We start from the raw sequence: 18850 nt of genomic DNA, 5'->3' as shown, positions 1-18850 counted from the left end.
CCCAACGATAGTGTAAAGATACCGCAAATTTATCTAAAAGATTAGCCATGACACTCGTTTTATGCGAAGGGGTGCCGGGAGAACGTTTCTATATATAATGTATTGAAAGAGCACGTGTCCAAAGCCCACCCCAAAGTTGTAACCTTCAAAGTACAAAGTGTGCTATGAAGTCCTGTAAGAATACGTGTAAGCCCCCCCCCCCCCCCCCATATGAATGGATCATGCATATGGCTGACGATCGCACCCAGAATTTGTGAGTCAAAAGGAGACATACTTTTTTGACAGGTAGTTTCTTAAGGAATGCCTGACAATTGTGAACAACGGAATCAAAGATTTGCTCTCATCTTGTTCTGTACTTCTATGTCTCAGTACGACTACTCTCAACCTATCGATTGCTTCACTCAAAGTTATGAACTATAGCGGGACAAAAAAAAGAAGAATGTTCAAAGTTTTACAATGGGCTAAGATTTTCAATTTTGATATCATTCTCAGTTCTGCAAGAACTGTATAAGTCATCTAGCACTGATTCTTATTTTTTTTTCAGACGTCAATGGGGTGGCCCATTCATTTTCTTCCCTAGTTCTTCTCATCACTCAAGTTGGGTGGATATTTGCTTTCAGCAGTAAACTGTGTTACACCATTTCGCAATTAAGACACTACACCTCTTGTCTTTGCATTTTTCTATGCGCTTTACATAACAGCGCTCTACGGGTATGTAACATCTATACACCTAAAGCTCCTAGTGAAAGGAAAGAGTTTTTCAGACATCTTTACATGTACACACGTGGTCACAATCCTATTATATTTTGGGTCAGTTTAATTGTGTAATGAATGACATTATCATCATCGTTCAAACAATTTTTCCAACCGTTCTGCGTTTGTTGTTCGGGATGAGATCGACTATCTTCTTGTCACGTATAATCTTGTTGATTGTTATAGGGCTGTTCATCCCACCATTCCCGGTCAAACTTGGTTTCGTGTCAACAGAAGCCAAAGTTCTAGAATTTATCAGATCTACGCCCGAAAGAATTTGTGGTCAAAAAAGCGACTACGTCGCCGATCCCTAACCCTTACCATAGCCCCTTATTTATGAAATTATGTCCCAGAAGGCCCATTCCACGGTATTTCTACTTCAGTGGAAATATGTCGAATTTTATTTCAAAATAAAATGAATTCTATTTCAATAAGAATTGGAAGGTAAAAGTTAAAACGGCATGCCATAAGCCCGTCTGGGGAATTACCCAATTGCAGCCTCGCCGGATGATTTTCCATCACACTCACAGTCACATGATGCCATCAGGCTTGACAAAAACAACAACTTAGTATTAGCACAGGCCTGGATGCTGTAACATTGAAAACTGACGTGAATAGTAACCGTGCCCGTCTCATTTTTATTTTGCTGCTATTTATGTCTAGTCTAGGCCCTAGTACCGTAAAAAATACTGCCACATTGCTTTTCATTAATTCTGACAAAGTGTGGAGAACTGGAAGTCGCAAGCAAAATGCTTTCTCTTTTTTCCACTTTGATATTAGGCCTAACGTTATGTATGTACGGTCTTTCTTCCGGGTCGTCAGTTAGTAACGGTTCACCATGGCCTATGCCTATGTCTTTCACACAAACGGACGAAGTTGTGGTGATGAGCGGGGCCGAAGAGTTCAGGTATTCAGGAATATTTTATTCATATAAATTATTTAATACGAACTAATTACTGGTGGAAATGTAGAAATATTATACACTTTGCAAGTAATTATCCAAAGTTATTACGGGTAACGTTACTGCATCATTCATAGGCCTAGTTCATAATCATACAGACTGACATAATAACACATTATATAACATTACAGGTTAAAGGGCCAATAAGGGCACATGCCCAGATGGAAAGCCCAACCATAGAAAACCCCAGCATAGGAATACACACATGAAATAATATATAAATAAAATAATATATATTATACCTAGTATGAACGGTAACTTACAGCATGTTGTTACTCAATTTTCAAGCCTGCAGTGTGCGGCCATCATCAGACAACTGGACGTAAACATTTGTGTATGTGACCTTAACATATTAGTTTTGTTGAAATGGAGACACTTTGAGATGAGCTCTGTTTTTTTGTTTAAACTGTCCTTGGTACGTAAGATTGCCAGCTTTTCTTCTACGCAGAGGTTGCACTGGCCCGAGTCACGTTTGTGCACGTTCGATTCCTTTACTATCTCCCAGCTTACATTGTGGCTAATTCCTACTCTTTTCAGGTTCCATACGTACTTCGACAGTTCTGTTTCTTTTTGGTACTTTTCATGCCCGAGAGATTTTTTGTGGTTGTTGAATTGCTGCTTAAAGGGTATGACTATGATGTGACTGATATGACTATGATGTGACTTGGGCTTTATATATACTATAAAATATCCTATTTAGCCTATAGGCTACTTTATAAAGAATAAATTAAAATGTGCATGCTCAAAGATCTGCTTTATTAGCTCCAATTATAGCATGCTATAGCTATGAAAGTTTTGAGATTGTTGTAAGATGAATGTAGAATTTCTCAAGTACATTTCCTACACTCACCCTCTCAAATTGGTTAACTTAGATTTATTGCCGCTGGAGATACTTGCAACATCTTGGAAGCTGCCTTCAAACGTTATCGGAATATAATTTTCTACGGCACTCCTGAATCGTCAAATTGGCAGAAGAAGTCAACCAAAAATGACCATCTTGGCAAGCTGCTGGCCTCTAGTACTCTGCAGAATGTGGCAGTCACTATTAAGAAGTGTGAAGATAATGAATATCCGTCTCTTGAGAGTGATGAATCATGTGAGTAAAATGTTGTTTTGGATCTGATTGTTAAAGGTAGCCTGTATAGGCCCCAAATTAAAGCGTTCTGTAATTGCTAGAATCTTAGAAAAAGTACTTTCCTGGAGGTATTTACTCTCCGAATGGTTCTCAGACATTCTTAATAAATTTACACACAAAATGACTGCATATCCCAATGAGGTAAATTTCCTCCAGGGTGGTACTAAAACAGTTAAAGAATTTTGACCAAAAGTGACCATGTTTTGAAAATCTGGCATAATTAGGGTCAATACAGGATACCTTTGAAGATTCAAAACTAAGTGGATTTTATCATACACTATACCTGTCCAAAATTTACCGAGATCAGTAACTTACAGTGGCAATAGTTTAATGTGCTTAACTAATATTGTTAAAACCAATAAAATCATTGGCTCCATCATGGTACTCTAATTACAAACCGTTTTCTCGATGTGAGAATTGGAACTGGAACCTTGGCCAAATGTGAGTGACAGTAGCTATAGCGGTTTACAAATTTGTCAACTTGTTATTTCTTGACACATTGTGACCACAGATTGTATTTGTTCATCTGCAGTACAGTTTCTCAAAACAGAAGAATGGACAAATTTTGATCCATTATAGAATATTTTGTTTGTTTCATCACAAATCCTTGAAGATTATCTTCATTTCATCCACGTAATATTTGTCAATTTTCTACTTCTCTGTTTAAAAAAATCAGATTCACTTGCCGTCGGCGATGCGAATTCCTCAATAATTGCGAACACCATTTGGGGTGGTTTGAGTGGTAAGTTATCATATTTACTGTACAACGGGGGGGGGGGGGGGGAGGAATGAAAGGGTGGAGAGGGGGGATGGTGAGGGGATTATTTTTTAGTAGTGGGAGTAGGAGGTCAAAAAAGTTATAATGAAATTTATGACAAGAAAAAGACTTAGCTGCAAGTTGCAAGTCATAAAACATGTTAATGTCCAGTGCCAATGTTTCATTCTGCGGGAGTTAGTACAGTCTACGTTTGAAGAATCTTACGGTGATCTGACCCTTTATTTCTTTTATTGGGACCAAAAGATACAGAGAGGTTTCCTCCATGGAAGGAACTGGCAAAGAATAGCTATTTTAAGTTGTTTTTTTCAATTTTTAATACATTGATATAAATCTATTTGTGATACCTGTATTAAAGATTGTATTTCTGTCCATTCAGTTAAAAGAGAACAGTAGAGAAAGTTGTGGAAATTGAAACAACTTTTTACAAATTGTATAAATTGCCTTATAAAGGATTCTATCTATGATTCATCTCATTCGTCTTTAGTCTTGGTGTACTGACTGCTGGCACCCATGCAGCAAAGGTTATGTTATCAGCAGCTAAGGACTACAGTAGATGGTTACCACCTATAGTTGGTAGAAAACATGATGTCCTTGGATTGAGCTCTAATCTCACTTAGTTAGTTGCACTTTCAAATCTAAGAAGCAAAAAAAATTAAACAAAACAGCCTGTGACAATTATTGTTTTCAATGAGTGATAAAGTTGACTTGATAGCTTTGTATTGCCAAATATGTAGTTTTTAATGTTTCAAATCGTTTATTGCCTTCACATATCATGGATGAGGAGGGATTCAGTTGGTCAATTAAAGCCACAGCTGAGTATCTTCTCACCTCCAACTAACTATTCAATACATTACTGTTTTTTTAAAACTTTTTAGGCTTGGAGACATTTAGTCAGTTGACCTACTACAATAATGATGGTATGGTAAGTATGAAACCGACTACCCTAAGTTTTCATGTTTGACTTCTTAGTCACTATTATACTACCTGTAGTGTAACTTAAACTTGAGGAGGCAAGCCAAAGCTGGGCCCACGGTAGTAATAAATGAACTGCTTTTCAATGTCATCTGAAGTTTTCACACAAGTTTAGCAATTTAGTAATACCGAGGTCCTTAAATTTATAAGTCTCGAAATTGTTGGAGTGAATTTTTTTCCCTCAAAATCAGATTGCTAGAACAGAGTTTTTTTTCGTTTGTTACCATTTTGTGTTAATGCCACCACTGACAGCAAACTTTAAATCTTTGTGAGAAAATTTGGTTTTCTGAAAAAAAATCACCAAAACTGTGCTCTCACCTGACACTCTTTGAAAGCAGGAGTACGTAACTTATTTTGCATGTACATAAGAATCGCCGTTGAAGTTTGAGGTTTGCTGCAGGCCCATTGTGTCTGTGCAAGATAATTTAAATGCCTTAATTGTGCCAAAAAATACAAAAATCCTGCAAGCAGTAGCTTGTTAACTTTGCTTTCCAAAATGCAATATTCTCAACAACTTTTTTGCTCAACAATTGTTTTTGCAGCTGGTAATAAACAAAACCACAATTCAGGACTCGCCCAGGTTCTCGCACCGAGGTCTCTTAGTTGATACATCTCGCCATTTCATTAAAGTGCCTATTCTACTGCAAAACCTGGTCAGTAATTTAAGCTTTCATTTTTACTGTTTTTGTGTTTGAAAGTAACTTGTCTTATCCTTTAGCAGGGATTTTGAAAAAGGAATTAAATTGATTGATATGTCACAGAGAAGGGATTTGACCCTATTCTATGTCGCTGTTGTTTGAACAATTGATGCACAGAATTTATAAGATTGGATTTCTTCTTTTACTTAATACTAAAAGACTATATATGTGGCAGTCAATATAGACAACAAATATTTCAACTTGTCATTTGAGTTTGAATCTATTTTTAAATCCTTGCCGAAGGCAGAAGGAATCTATGCGATGGTGATGGCATGTGTGTATGTGACACTTGCTCCTAAACGCTCTAACTTCAGAAGGATAACTGGGGTTCATTTCATATTTGGTATGTAGGTTCCCCTTAGGTAGAACTGGTTTGGGATTGTTGTTGGTATTGGTCAAAGGTCATTTGAGGTCAATGTGAGTCAAAGTCTAAAAACGTTGTTCACACAGTATCTCAAGAAGTAGAAGTTGCAGGAAGTTCAAACTTAGTGTGTAGCTTGCTGTTAGTAAGTAGACGATATGTACTGTTTTTCATGAATGTCAAAGGTCATTTGAGGGCAAACAGAGGTAAGAAAGTGTGAAAATCTTGTAAACATGATACCACAAGGAAGGTCACCTGTGCAGTTCTTATTTTTGGCATGTGGATATCCTGTAATTAGTTCAGCAAACCCTATTGTTTGTGGTGGAGGTCAAAGTTCATTTGGTGTCAGCAGAGGGAAAAATGTGAATATATCGAAAGTGCTTTATCTCCAGAACCAGAATATCAAAGGAGCTCATATATGCCTTGTGTTTTGTATAGTTTGTACACAATAAGATGTAGGTCAGAGTTCATGTAAGGTCACAAGGTGTCAAAAGTTGAACACTATGTAAATTATACAATATTCCCAGATAGAAAACTGCAGTAGCTAGCATATATGGCATCTTTAATGAGTACAAGAACCCTATTGGTTTTTTGTGCTCTATCAATGGATTCCATATACAGTATAAAGTTATAAGTCAAGAAATCACTAAGCCTGATGGCTTTCTGGTTTTTTTCTTCTTCTTCAGGATGCAATGGCTTATAACAAACTCAATGTCTTTCACTGGCACATTGTGGATATGCAGGCCTTTCCATACGAAAGCATAAACTTTCCCAGTTTGAGTGAAACGGTAAGTTATCAGAATGAGATGTGATCTATAGCCAATGTATACATCCATCCATCCGTCTGTTTTATTTTTTCCAATGCTCCTTTTGTTTCTTGCATCGATCTGGACTACTAGGAGAACGTTTGCCACATTTAATGGACCTACATACAGTATGAACTGGCAAACGTTGCCAGGTTGCAGAATACAGTTCAGATTAGTTGGTTTTTCTTGTCGCTAGTCTAATTCCCATGAAGTCATGTTCCTTAGACCAAAGGAGTTTAGTTAAAACCATAGAACATTATTAATGCCAATTTATTTGTTGTGCCTAGGCTGTGAAAAATTGCACAAACGAAAGCATTGGTTGCACTATGAGATGAGTATCTGCTGTGACCACAGAATTGGTAGGATATACGTATTCATTAGTTATAGTACCAAGTCAGATGAGTATCTGCTATGACCACAGAATCGGTAGGATATACATATTCCTTAGTCATAGTACTGAGTCAGATGAGTATCTGCTATGACCACAGAATCGGTAGGATATACATATTCATTAGTCATAGTACCAAGCCAGATGAGTATCTGCTGATACATATTCATTAGTCGTATTACCAAGTCAGATGAGTATCTTACACATTCACTCAGTTCATCGCAGTTCACTTTAATAGTACTACTGTAAGAGGATTGTAATCGTCCAATGTAAAAGGCATAATTTATCAAATTAGTAATGGTGTCTCAATCTTTGAAAAACTTTTGCTATCATGTACTTGGCAATCCTCTATCCTCTGTATTTGTGTACATTCATTTCAGGGAGCCTACAGCCCCAGCCATGTGTACACACAAGAGGACGTTGCCTTGGTGATAGAATACGCTCGTTTGAGAGGTATCCGGGTCATGCCAGAGTTTGACACCCCCGGCCATACCTTCAATTCGTGGGGGTCAATCAAGGACCTGCTGACACCATGCTACAGCGGAGACAAGCCCGATGGTACCTTCGGACCGGTAAACCCCACCCTGAACAGCACCTATGATTTCTTGAAATCATTTATGCAAGAAATTACCTCGGTTTTCCCAGATCATTATATCCACCTAGGAGGAGATGAAGTCAACTTTAAGTGTTGGTGAGTTCAAAATTCCATATCTCAAATTAACTTTTGATATGTCTTGAATTCACATGTCAACAGTTGAATTCACTTGATAGTGAAATTCCTACTGGAGGAAGTCGAGTCAGCTCGTAAGTGTTGGTGAAGTCACTCGTAACTTCATAAGCTCACCTTTGATTTGTCCTGACCTCAACTGAACACACACACACACGCACACACACGTGGAGTGACTCCATTACACGACAGTATTTGATTGCATCGATATATTTATTCTCATAAGTTTCTTTTCTTCATTGTTTTAGGCAGAGCAACCCTCAAATTACAGATTTCATGAAAGCTCAAGGGTTTGGCTCAGATTATTCCAAGCTGGAAGAATACTACGAGCAGAAACTATTGGATATAATGTCCGATTTGAATTCAGGTTATGCCGTCTGGCAGGAGGTGATAGATAACAATGTGAAGGTGAGATGGTTTGCAACAGGCACAGTATGGCCTGGGCCATAAATATGATGTGAAGGTGGGATGTGGGGGGGGGGGGGGCAAAGTGGAGGATTTGTGGGCTGGAGGTTGTTGGTTATGGGGTTGAGATAGGATATATGAAATCATTTCCATAAAGTAAACACTTGTGTTTGACCCGTGCTGGAGGTATATTCAGTAGAAATGTCTTTGCTGGAAAAATGCATTGCAAATTTGATAATCCCACAGGTCAGTTTTGGTACTGAAGTGATATTAGACTTTTACAAAGCATAGACATACACTTAGGGAATCATTTAGGTGTTGCACTTGGTTTAATAAGGGATTGAAGTGAGTTTTGCTAAAAGTTAAAGAATTTTTGGCATGGGGGATCTAAATGTAGGAATGCCAACAATTATTGGGTGCTTTTTGGGTTGATGAATCTATTTAACTATTTTTTGTTGTTATTATTGTATAATTTCGGTAGTATTTTTACTTTGGTTAATCCCAGGTTAGAAGCGACACAGTTGTGGAAGTATGGAAAACTCCATACCCAGGTGAAATGTCTGCCGTGACTAAGAAGGGTTATAGAACAATACTGTCGACACCGTGGTACTTGAATTACCTCAAATCACCTTACAGCAATGATTGGAAAGACTTCTACGCTATAGATCCTTTACTCTTTAATGGTAATTCCATGTATGATGATGATGATAATGATATATTTCCATTCATCCATTCATAGTCCTTGCTGGCATGCCAGTAGCCATGTTCCTTGCTTAAAGCAGGCAATGCAGTATCTCTGTTTAATAGTCAAATCAACCCTAGCATACTGTTTGTAATGTACATCATGTTGGTCCCAGTGTCTCGATAACTTAAAAACGATATCCTTAAAAATGTAGCATTTTGTTGAAAGGTAAATCAAAAAATGTTTTCACCAGTTTCATTGTTGTTAGTGGTTTTCCATTTGGACTTGTTCCAAATTAAAGTTTACTGATATCTTTACATCAAAACAAAAAGGGTTCTGTCTATATCTTATTGTACCAGCATGCTGGGAACATGGCTCATGGTCTTGCACACAGTTTTGGATTGGTTTTTTTTTACGAATCCAAGAAGTCATAGCCCTATATATCTCACTGCATTGCATCGTGCACAGGTGAAGAATGACACCATTGTGGAGGTCTGGCTGCCGAAATGGCAGAACGAGTTTGCCAAAGTGACATCTAAGGGCTACCGTACTTTATTGACGTCTACTTTCTACCTGAATCGAGTCGCCAGTCCGTACGGTCAGGACTGGAAGGGATATTACGGTGTAGATCCACAGGATTTTAATGGTAAGAATGGATGTGTGAGGTGGCATAAAAATATGATTGTTAGAGACTGAGTATTGCCCGCAAAAAATGTTGCTCTAACAAAGTTGAGCTTACTGGTTTGATACCAGAGAAATTTGTTGGGCATGTGATACACCACAGTGCCTTATGCCCATTATAATAAATATGTTAAGATATTTAAAAAAAAAAATTATCAAAAAATTATCAAAAAAAAAAAAAAGGTTCTACGAGCTGTATGCTGGTGTTGCTATGACAGTCTCTGCATCCAAGTAGTCTGCATGGCTTATTAACTTTCGTTGACTAACTCTTTTTGTCATCTCACACTTCTATTCTTCATCGTTGCTTTCTTGATCATCATGCTCCATGTGTAGGATTTTGTTTTGCATGTCATTATCAGCTCGATTTTTTTATTTTGGAGAAAGAGGAGGGGCAGAGAGAAATGGAGACTTGGAACAAGGGGTGGGGCAAACGGTTGCATAAATTTGCATAAATTAATATAAATGGCTATAGCGTACAGCAGTTATCCCTGTCCCTTTCCCACCTCTCCAATGTTTTTAGGCTCCCTGTAGCAGGCATTGGTATTTACTGCATATCAAAGTAGGCACAAATGATTGAATTGACATTTCCAGCAATTTCTGGGTCTCTTGATTAGAGATTTGGTGGGGTTATCTCTTTTCTATCACTGGAATTGTGGTCACTCTCATTCTTGTGTGGGTGGGGGTAGAGAAAGGGAGTTGACTGTCAGGGATTTGTTCCTCTTGCCCCTCTCTACCCCCCCCCCAATCCCTCTTCTCATGCTACTTATAATAAAGTTTGTACTTTTCAATTGATTCCACTTCATAACTCACTGCTTAGACGTCTGTGCATATCACTCCTGTTACCTTGCAGCAATATTCTAGTTTTGTGTAAAAATATGTTTTTTAAATTCAGTTTGATATATATTGAAGATGATTTCATTTATAATAACAATTAATATATTAAACCCTGATCAAATAACAATGTAAAGATAATATGACCTGTAGTAAGGTTACCATGGCTTGACCATATATAAATATATGATGTAGTGCAAGAGGAAGGCTTGTAAGCTGAAGGTTTTTAGTTAACATAATATAATTTAATAGGGATATCATATTCTTCTTTTATTTGCTTTTTTGGTGTTCCAGTATTTATTGTTAATGGTAATTAGTAACTTGTACTGGAGTGTAAAATCATAATCTTTATCTGTAAATATGTTATGATTGGTTTAGACTTTTTTATTTTTTTACTTCATTGAATTCAAACAGGAACTGATGCTCAGAAGAAGTTGGTAATTGGAGGTGAAGTGTGCATGTGGGGAGAGTTTGTGGATGGTACTAATCTCATACCCAGACTATGGTAAGCATACTGGTAACTTGTAATCTTCCTGCTTCTTTGTGCAAAGTTAATTTGCTTTCCAGGTTCACTGGCGAGGTGAAACTGGCTCCTTTTTGTGGGTATAATTATATTTCATAGATTAGAAGTGACCCATGTTAGATTTAGTACCCATGTTAGGGTTGGTACCCATCTTCTACTTTCGTAACACTAAACAGTACACTTTCTCATACTTGTTTGTGATACTTGTGGCCTAAGATGGTAGGTACCCTGCTTCACCATATCAGCATCCATCAGGAATACTGCCATCGAAGTATTAGCTCCAATCAATCAGGAATACTGCCATCGAAGTGTTAGCTCCAATCCATCAGGAACACTGCCATCGAAGTGTTAGCTCCAATCCATCAGGAACACTGCCATCGAAGTGTTAGCTCCAATCCATCAGGAACACTGCCATCGAAGTGTTAGCTCCAATCCATCAGGAATACTGCCATCGAAGTGTTAGCTCCAATTCATCAGGAACACTGCCATTGAAGTGTTAACAACAATTGCCGCTATCACAGCACCAAACAGGAATGTGACTAGGGTACCCTCATGTTTTTTTTTATGGCCTTTGTGTCCAAGCCACAGGTAAAACAGTTGCTTTGCCTAACCATCACAGTGACAGATAGGAATATGATAAGGGAACTCCCGTGGGTCACAGTCGTATGACCCTTTGTCCATGCTACAGGTGGTAGCTGCATAGTTTGACCATCTCCTATCATATGTGGGTATTCTGAATTCTCTCCTTCAGGCCAAGAGCTAGTGCAGTATCAGAAAGGTTGTGGAGCCCCCAGTCGGTGACTTCATTGGATGATGCTAAGATCCGAATAGCAGAACATAGATGTCGTATGGTCAGGTAAATATCACTCGATGGAACATGTCTTTAATAAAAAAGATTGTTTCTATTGATGCTTTGTTAAATAGCCCTCGTCTAGCGCTTGGGGAGGAATAGCAAAAATGTTGCATTCTCAGTAGGTAACATTAAAATAGGCAAAACAATCTACCCTAGACCCAAATATATGGGGTGTAGGATCCTGAAAATGTCACCCAATATAGTAATTGATAAGGTGATTGGAGAATGGATGCCATGTTTGCCTCAGTTTGAGAATTGTTAAATACTTGCACTGACCAAGATAATCATAGTGCAGTTGTATGTGCTCTAACACTATACACAGTAGAACACACATTGGAGTTATGATAACGATGGAGAATATATGTGTATGCAATTATACTAAAATCACATAGGCAGCAGTGCATATCATTCAACTCAAGTAGCCACTATTGTGAACTTTAGGGTCGGGGCAGGAAAGTGCACCACTTAGTTCAGACTTCCAGACAAGCCTTGCAATATAAAGTTGTTTGTTTTTGGTCGTTCATTAACAGGTAAGTGGCAAAGTGCAATTCTTCAATTGTTTGGGTCAGATTTATGTAGAGTCACACATGAGATATGAAGAGTCTGTATGGGGTCTTGACAGCAGTTTCTCTGAAAATGTGAAATTTGAGACTTTCATGAATTGTTTGTGTTCTTCAAATCTGCGTTGTCAGTTTTTTTCTTTCTTTTTTCTTTACCAGACGTGGTCTTCAGGTCCAGCCAATCACAGGCCCTGGGTTCTGCAGGGTTGAGTTTTAGTGTGCCCGTGTCCTGCGAGGAGTATCCCGTACCCTTTGAGTGATATTCAAGTTGATCTGCTTTAGATGACTAAATTTTTACTAATTGCACTGCAAATTATGTCATTTTACGATAATGCAGGGTAAAAATATTAACTTTCTTTCATTAGCTTTCAATTTTTTTTTTCTCGGTGAAACTGAATTGTTGTTCTTCTTTCCATCAAGTTTGGGAACAAAGAAGATTGAGATACATTTTAAGAAATGTACTGTTGGATGAAATAAGCCAAAGAATCACTTTCCAACTTCTTTATCTTTAACAAGGTTTACTTACAATTTATACTTTGAATACTGAAATAAACTTTATCTAGTAGCATGGACACTTCGAAGTTCGGACACCTAAGCCTTAAAACACCCCAAAACTATATCTTCGGGTCTAAATCAACTGAAAATATACTTGATATGGTGGGAGAATTGTGTTATATTACGATACACGGCCAAACTTTCTTTCCTGCAAACTGTTTTCACGTTGTATTCCAAGAAGATTCTTCGTGATTGTGGAACAGGTATTTCTTTGCGAAGTTCGGACACCCAGCCCAAAGTGTGGCGCTGGTGATAAAATTGGTGGCGCAGTTGCTCTTTCAGTAATTATAACAGACTTCATAGATCTCCTTCATTTTATTGACAAATATGTAAGTACTTACTTGCACACGGGTCATTTTGGAGAGAAAATAACTGTTGCTTTGTAGTTTTTCGTGAAATTGGCTGTTGCTATAGGTTGTCATGGTGAAATCGTGTATTTCTTGGAGTGTCCGAACTTCGCAGTGTTCCGAACTTCGCAATACTGACTATACCAAATGGCTGATATCCTATAGCTCATAATCTTATTAGTGTCAGTCATACAGGAACCTGACATGTAACATTGTTAATGCATTAATCTGTATCTTTCTGTGCTTAATAATTTGTCAGTAAAAAAAAACTTTGACGAAATATAAGAAAAAGATAGGTTAAGGTATATGAAAGTATTTTACAATAGGTTGGGGCTTAGGGTTAAAACTAGTATAAGAGTACTATAATTTTCTGTGGGAGTGCAATTTTTGTAATGAGGAAGATGCCAAACTTGGAATGGAAGAAAGTTTGATCAAATATGGTCTGTGCTGTTTAGGATTGCCATAGTTTTTGTTAACAGTTCAACTGGATTAATCTGCTCACATCAATATGTAGTTTATCTTGCCTATGTATGCAGCAATCTTTGGTGTCATGATGTTAAAACCAGATGATAAGTGAACACACATTTCATGGTTTTTTGTAAGAGCTTCACTAACTACAAATGCGATGCATACATAATGACTGCTGCACACACTATAAACTGTACTGGATTATACTATATAGTGATGTCATTGTCACTTGTAAAGGGAAACTGATATTGTAAAAAAGTGAGCAATTGTTTAACCATTGCCATAGTAACTGCATATCCACAAACAGGAATGTACTTAATTTCCAAAGTTAAGGATACAATTCAAAACAAATGGCAAGATTCTGTCAGGATACTTTAGTGTCCACAGTGGAAAACAGGACAAGTCCTGATTTTTTTTTGGGGGGGGGGGGGGTTCATATGCAAGGTAGCCGAATAATGTCTGAAGAAAGGAGTTTGTTAAAGAGCATAATCTTTATCTGTAGATAATGGAACATTCAGGCAAAGTGATTGTTTAAGTTAAATATACTTAACAGATCTGTTATGCTTCTAATCGCTAGCCATGATTTTTTTTATTATTAATATATCACACATGAAACAAGGCCAAACAAACTTCCAAATTATTCCACTTCCTTAATCACAATAAATCAATGAAATAAAAAAAAAATTAAGCATTTTTTTGTTTATTTAAGGTTTGGTTTAATTATGTCTCCCTTTAAGATTGCATTTTAATATAGAGTAAAAATGGTTAATACCTTGTGTATTTAATTTCCTGTGTTATCTGTCTTAAAACCCATCAAAAGATGTGATTTTGGATGAATCTTGTTTCGACAACAAACGGCATAAAATGCCTCAATGTAGTCAATATAATTAAATTCTACCAGTTTGTCTCGCAGGTTATATGCTTTCTGAAATAGTGTTACAGTAATCATTATTCATATTAACACACGAGACATCTGTGACTTAAAATCTTTTGTTTGTTAAGTGTGGTTCTGTATCCTGAAAATTTTTCAAAGAAGTAAATTGTTTCATTATCTTTCATACTGTGTGTAAGAATATTTTATGGGTTGTATTCGATTACAGAGAATTTTGTTAAATCTAACCACTTATTGTCCAATAGATGAAAGTGTCAAGAATTGTGTTGACTTTTATGTTTGAACTATTACAATTGATCACCTGAAAAGCACTGTCAAAGGAAGAACTGTGTTTGGGTCTTCCTAACGAGTGTCACTATCAAAATCAACTTCTGGACTACATTCCTGTCACTATGAGAGTTAGTTCTGGACTACATTCCTGTCACTGAGAGTTAGTTCTGGAATACATTCCTGTCACTGATAGTTAGTTCTGGACTACATTCCTGTCACTATCAAAATCAACTTCTGGACTACATTCCTGTCACTATGAGAGTTAGTTCTGGACTATATTCCTGTTACTGTGAGGGTTAGTTCTGGAATACATTCCTGTCACTGAGAGATAGTTATGGACTACATTCCTGTCACTATGAGAGTTAGTTCTGGACTATATTCCTGTTACTGCGAGGGTTAGTTCTGGAATACATTCCCGTCACTGAGAGTTAGTTCTGGACTACATTCCTGTCACTATGAGAGTTAGTCCTGGACTTGTAGCCAGAGTTTGCTTTTGCAAGTGCTCACTTTTGACTGGCTCTTCGAGCCACCCTGTACAGTTTGCAACTACAGGCAGGTGGAAGGTTAAACTTTTTAGTACAAGTGCTGACCCCAAATGACCTTTGACCTCCACCCAAAATAATAGGGTTCTTGTACTCACTGTAAGAAAGACATGCTAACATATCGTGTTTACAAGGTTTGTGTATACAAGGCTTTACAGAGTGTGACCTTTGATGACCCCAAATGACCTTTGAACTCAACCAAAAACAAGAAGGTTCTTGTTCTCATAGAGAAGCCGCATGCAAAATATGAGCGCCAATTAAGTTTCCTATCTTGAGATACCTCGTTTACAAGGATTTAAAGTTTTGACTCCTGGTGACCTTCAATTAACTCTGACCACCAAATTGCATGAAAACTTTACACTACATAAAGGCTATCCTACCTTGTATATATGAGCTCCTTTGATGTTCATGTCCTGGAGAAACAGCGTTTTTGAGATTTCAACATTCTCTCCTCTGATGACCCCAAATGACCTTTTGACCTACACCCAAAAGAATGTGGTTCTTGTATAACTATGGGGAAGGCACATGCCAAATATGAGAACTGCAGAGGTCTAATACCTATCTTTAGATATGGTGTTCACAAGCTATGGTGTCACATACACAAACACACGCCAACTTGTATGTCAAGTAAGCATAAAATAGTACAAACAGTGGAAAATATAGCAGTTCAGAAATATTTAATAATTCATTATGTAATTTCTCACTTTGAGACCGTACATATTAAATCAACTTCAGGTAGTCCATTAATTTACCTAACTCTTGTATTAAAAGAAACTTGGGTAAAGGAGACATCCCACATTCAGTAATTAGCATTTCATTAGCTTGCAAATACTACACTAATATTCAGTAGTGGGTGGGGCTAATATTCTGAACAGAAAGCATAGCACTATCATCATATGTGTAATATAGTTGTTGAATAGCCAATCAGAACAAGTCTGCACAATGGAAGAATGATCTCATACTTGGGTGAAATATGATTAATATATCCAGACTGTGTCACTGGCTTTCATCACAAAGTGTGCTAAATATATATCAATTTATCTTGAGTTCCCACAGGTGTCATAAGATGCCCATTATGGTAGTCAAATCTCTGGTATGATCACAAGTCTGCTGATATGCAGGTAGTGTTAGCTCAGTGGTTAAAGCCGGTGCCTTCCAATCATAAGGTCCCGAGTTCGAGCCACTCCAAGATTAATGTATGTCGTCCAGTTACAGAGTTGTTGACAATTGGCAATTCATAACCATGGACGCTAAAAAATGAATCTAAGAGACTGACTTTGGTCAGCTTGCGGCTTTGATAAGCCAATGATGGCTTCTTCGCGAGTTCCTGCTTGCAGGAGGATCTAAAAAATACAGACATATGCATATCTTGAATTCCTACTGGTGTCATAAGATGCCCATTATGTTCTTTATTGTTTTGCTTTGGTCAGAAGACGTCATAACTCTGTAGTTAGAAAATTCTATAGAGCATGTGGCTGCCCCTGATGTGATGGTTCGTAGTTTTGTAGAGTAGCCCTGCAGTAGAGAGAGAGAGAGAGGTGGAGAAGATGGGTTGAATAGTTCATCACTGACAATAATAATAATCTCAATAGTTTACAGTCAATCTAGAGCCAGAATGATTACAGTTATCTATAACGTAATATTTCCATGAGATTGGGAACATTTTCATTAATACAAACAGCATTTAAACTGCATCTTTCACTGCAAATGCCACACTCTGGATACCATACATGACCTTTAAAGGAAACATAAGGTACCAAAAAAATTAATCTGTTTTCTTTGGTCCATCAAAATTACACCAGGAACATAATTAAGGGAAACCATCAAGATTTGCCAATGAAAAAGATGTAGCATTATATGATGTTTGTGGGACACAAAGTTTTGTCAATTGCATTTAACCTGTCCAAAACAAAATGGTTATAATCACAGAAATCTCTTTACTGGGTTGACGGGTATCTGATTGTGGGTGAATAGCACTTGAGTTTGTCAGCATTATTACAACATGTTAAACACACTTCAAAATGTAACTGTAATTTCAAGGACAATTTCACTCCTTGCTTGAAGAAGCTATTTTTGTAACGTTTAAGTTACATTTTCAAAGACAATTGAAATTCTTGAAAATAACAAAAATGATGAGAAAGTGACATTTAAATGCCCTCTGATTCAAATTCATACATTATTTAGAAAGATTAGAACTGATCTAGATTATCATGGAAAGACCAACTATCATTTTATGATCAAACTTAGACATTTGTAGTTGCTGTTGTCTTGACCGTTGTATCTTCTCTATGAGATATTGAATTTTCTTTTTAAATTTGATAAGTAGCTCATGGATTCCTTTTCTCTGAATAACTTCTGGGGTTCAACACTTTTAGGGGAAGGATTATTTTTGAGACTTTTTGTCAAGTTTAACAGGCTTACATTTTGATATCTTTAGCTATCAAATACAAGCACCTTTTTCCCTGTAAATTTCTATAATGGCAAAAATTTAACAATTTAATAAAAATATTCCACCTACCACCATTTCAGCCAATGGACATTTAGCTATCACGACTCTGCTTCTCAGGTGACTATCGACTGTCTTTATTTCACCTCTTCTCTTTGAAAGATCGCCGAGAACCGCACCTAATTTGCTCTCATTGGTGGTTACCTGATGAAAGAAACAGAATATGGAAAGTATATAACTGGAAGAAAGTTACCTGTCATTGCTTACATGATTCATTTAATCATTCATCTAAAAACGTTTGCTTGTTTATTTTAAATGTATGCATTTATGCATATGTATGCTTTAGATGATATTGATTCATATATTTATTCATATATGCATATATTTATTCATATATGCATATATTTATGCATATGTATGCATTTACTCAAAATTGACAAAAGTGTAATTCAGCTACATGTATGCATGTTATCAAAGGCAACATATTGAGTAACATTAGCACCACACATGAACTAGAATCAATAATCTCTAAAGGAAGAAAACATGAAATGATTGTTTAATATAACAATATGGTTTAAACCAGAAAGCCATTTGAATCCTTGCCACACTATGTATGCAGCTACATATGCAGGTCTTTCTTTCACAACAAAGTTGCTTCTTATAGAAGAAACCAGCATTGAAGACACAATTTCTAAACAGAATACATTACTTCCTCACTATGAAGAGAAAGTTTTATCAGGGAGAGAGAGTAGCAGCTCCATGGTTTTATCTACATTCTAATTTAAATACTGAGTATAAAGTTCAAGAACGATGTACTTCTTGAGTTATCGTGTTTAAATTTCTTCCTAAAATCTTGTTACATCCCGTTCACTGACCTCAACATTCATAATGGTTTTTTTTAATATCTTATCCACTGACCTCAACATTCATGATGGGTTCCATGATTGCCCCACCAGCACTCTGTAGAGCTCTGTGGACTGCCTGAGTGGCACATGCTGAAATGACTGATGCTGAGGTACCAGGGAGGATATGACAGTTTGTGACTGTTATCCTTACCCCCATGACTGGGAAACTGATGACTGGGCCTAAAATAAAATAACATGATGATGTAATGTTACTTCAAAATGTTTAGACCAACATATCCCTCAGTTAACCCAACCAATACATCCCTCAGTTAATCCTAACCAATGTATCCCTCAATTAATCCTAACCAATA

At 37.1% G+C, this 18850-nt stretch overlaps 2 protein-coding genes across 7 annotated transcripts in view; one reads left to right on the top strand and one right to left on the bottom strand.

Moving 5' to 3' along the window:
* Nucleotides 1-1311: 1311 nt before the first annotated feature.
* On the top strand, nucleotides 1312-14637 carry LOC139978303 (beta-hexosaminidase subunit beta-like). Of its 3 annotated transcripts, none has more exons than XM_071988371.1 (12): nucleotides 1312-1660; nucleotides 2587-2810; nucleotides 3526-3591; nucleotides 4503-4549; nucleotides 5142-5252; nucleotides 6345-6446; nucleotides 7233-7543; nucleotides 7828-7987; nucleotides 9135-9312; nucleotides 10593-10683; nucleotides 11453-11557; nucleotides 12274-14637. In XM_071988371.1, the coding sequence occupies exons 1-12, from the start codon at nucleotides 1503-1505 to the stop codon at nucleotides 12329-12331; spliced, it is 1611 nt and encodes a 536-aa protein (XP_071844472.1). In that variant the 5' UTR covers nucleotides 1312-1502; the 3' UTR covers nucleotides 12332-14637. The 3 variants fall into 3 exon arrangements, with proteins under 3 accessions (XP_071844472.1, XP_071844473.1, XP_071844474.1); XM_071988372.1 differs by lacking the exon at nucleotides 9135-9312 and adding an exon at nucleotides 8490-8667; XM_071988373.1 differs by lacking the exons at nucleotides 9135-9312; nucleotides 11453-11557; nucleotides 12274-14637 and adding an exon at nucleotides 8490-8667 and having other exon boundaries at nucleotides 10593-10687.
* LOC139978302 (ribosome-releasing factor 2, mitochondrial-like) overlaps nucleotides 13915-18850 on the bottom strand; it is an 18242-nt gene continuing 13306 nt past the window's right edge. For all 4 annotated transcript variants that reach the window (XM_071988366.1, XM_071988370.1, XM_071988367.1 and 1 more), the window contains exons 16-18: nucleotides 18553-18719; nucleotides 17707-17838; nucleotides 13915-16703 (exon numbers count right to left, since the gene is read on the bottom strand). In XM_071988366.1, the coding sequence (XP_071844467.1) occupies nucleotides 16575-16703; nucleotides 17707-17838; nucleotides 18553-18719 (428 nt within the window). In that variant the 3' untranslated portion in view covers nucleotides 13915-16574. The remainder of the gene's footprint in view (nucleotides 16704-17706; nucleotides 17839-18552; nucleotides 18720-18850) is intronic.

Source organism: Apostichopus japonicus, chromosome 13 (genome assembly GCF_037975245.1).
Source record: "Apostichopus japonicus isolate 1M-3 chromosome 13, ASM3797524v1, whole genome shotgun sequence".
Lineage (NCBI taxonomy): Eukaryota > Metazoa > Echinodermata > Holothuroidea > Aspidochirotida > Stichopodidae > Apostichopus > Apostichopus japonicus.
Note: the sequence above shows the minus strand (reverse complement) of the source record. Positions and strands in the feature narration are given on the sequence as shown.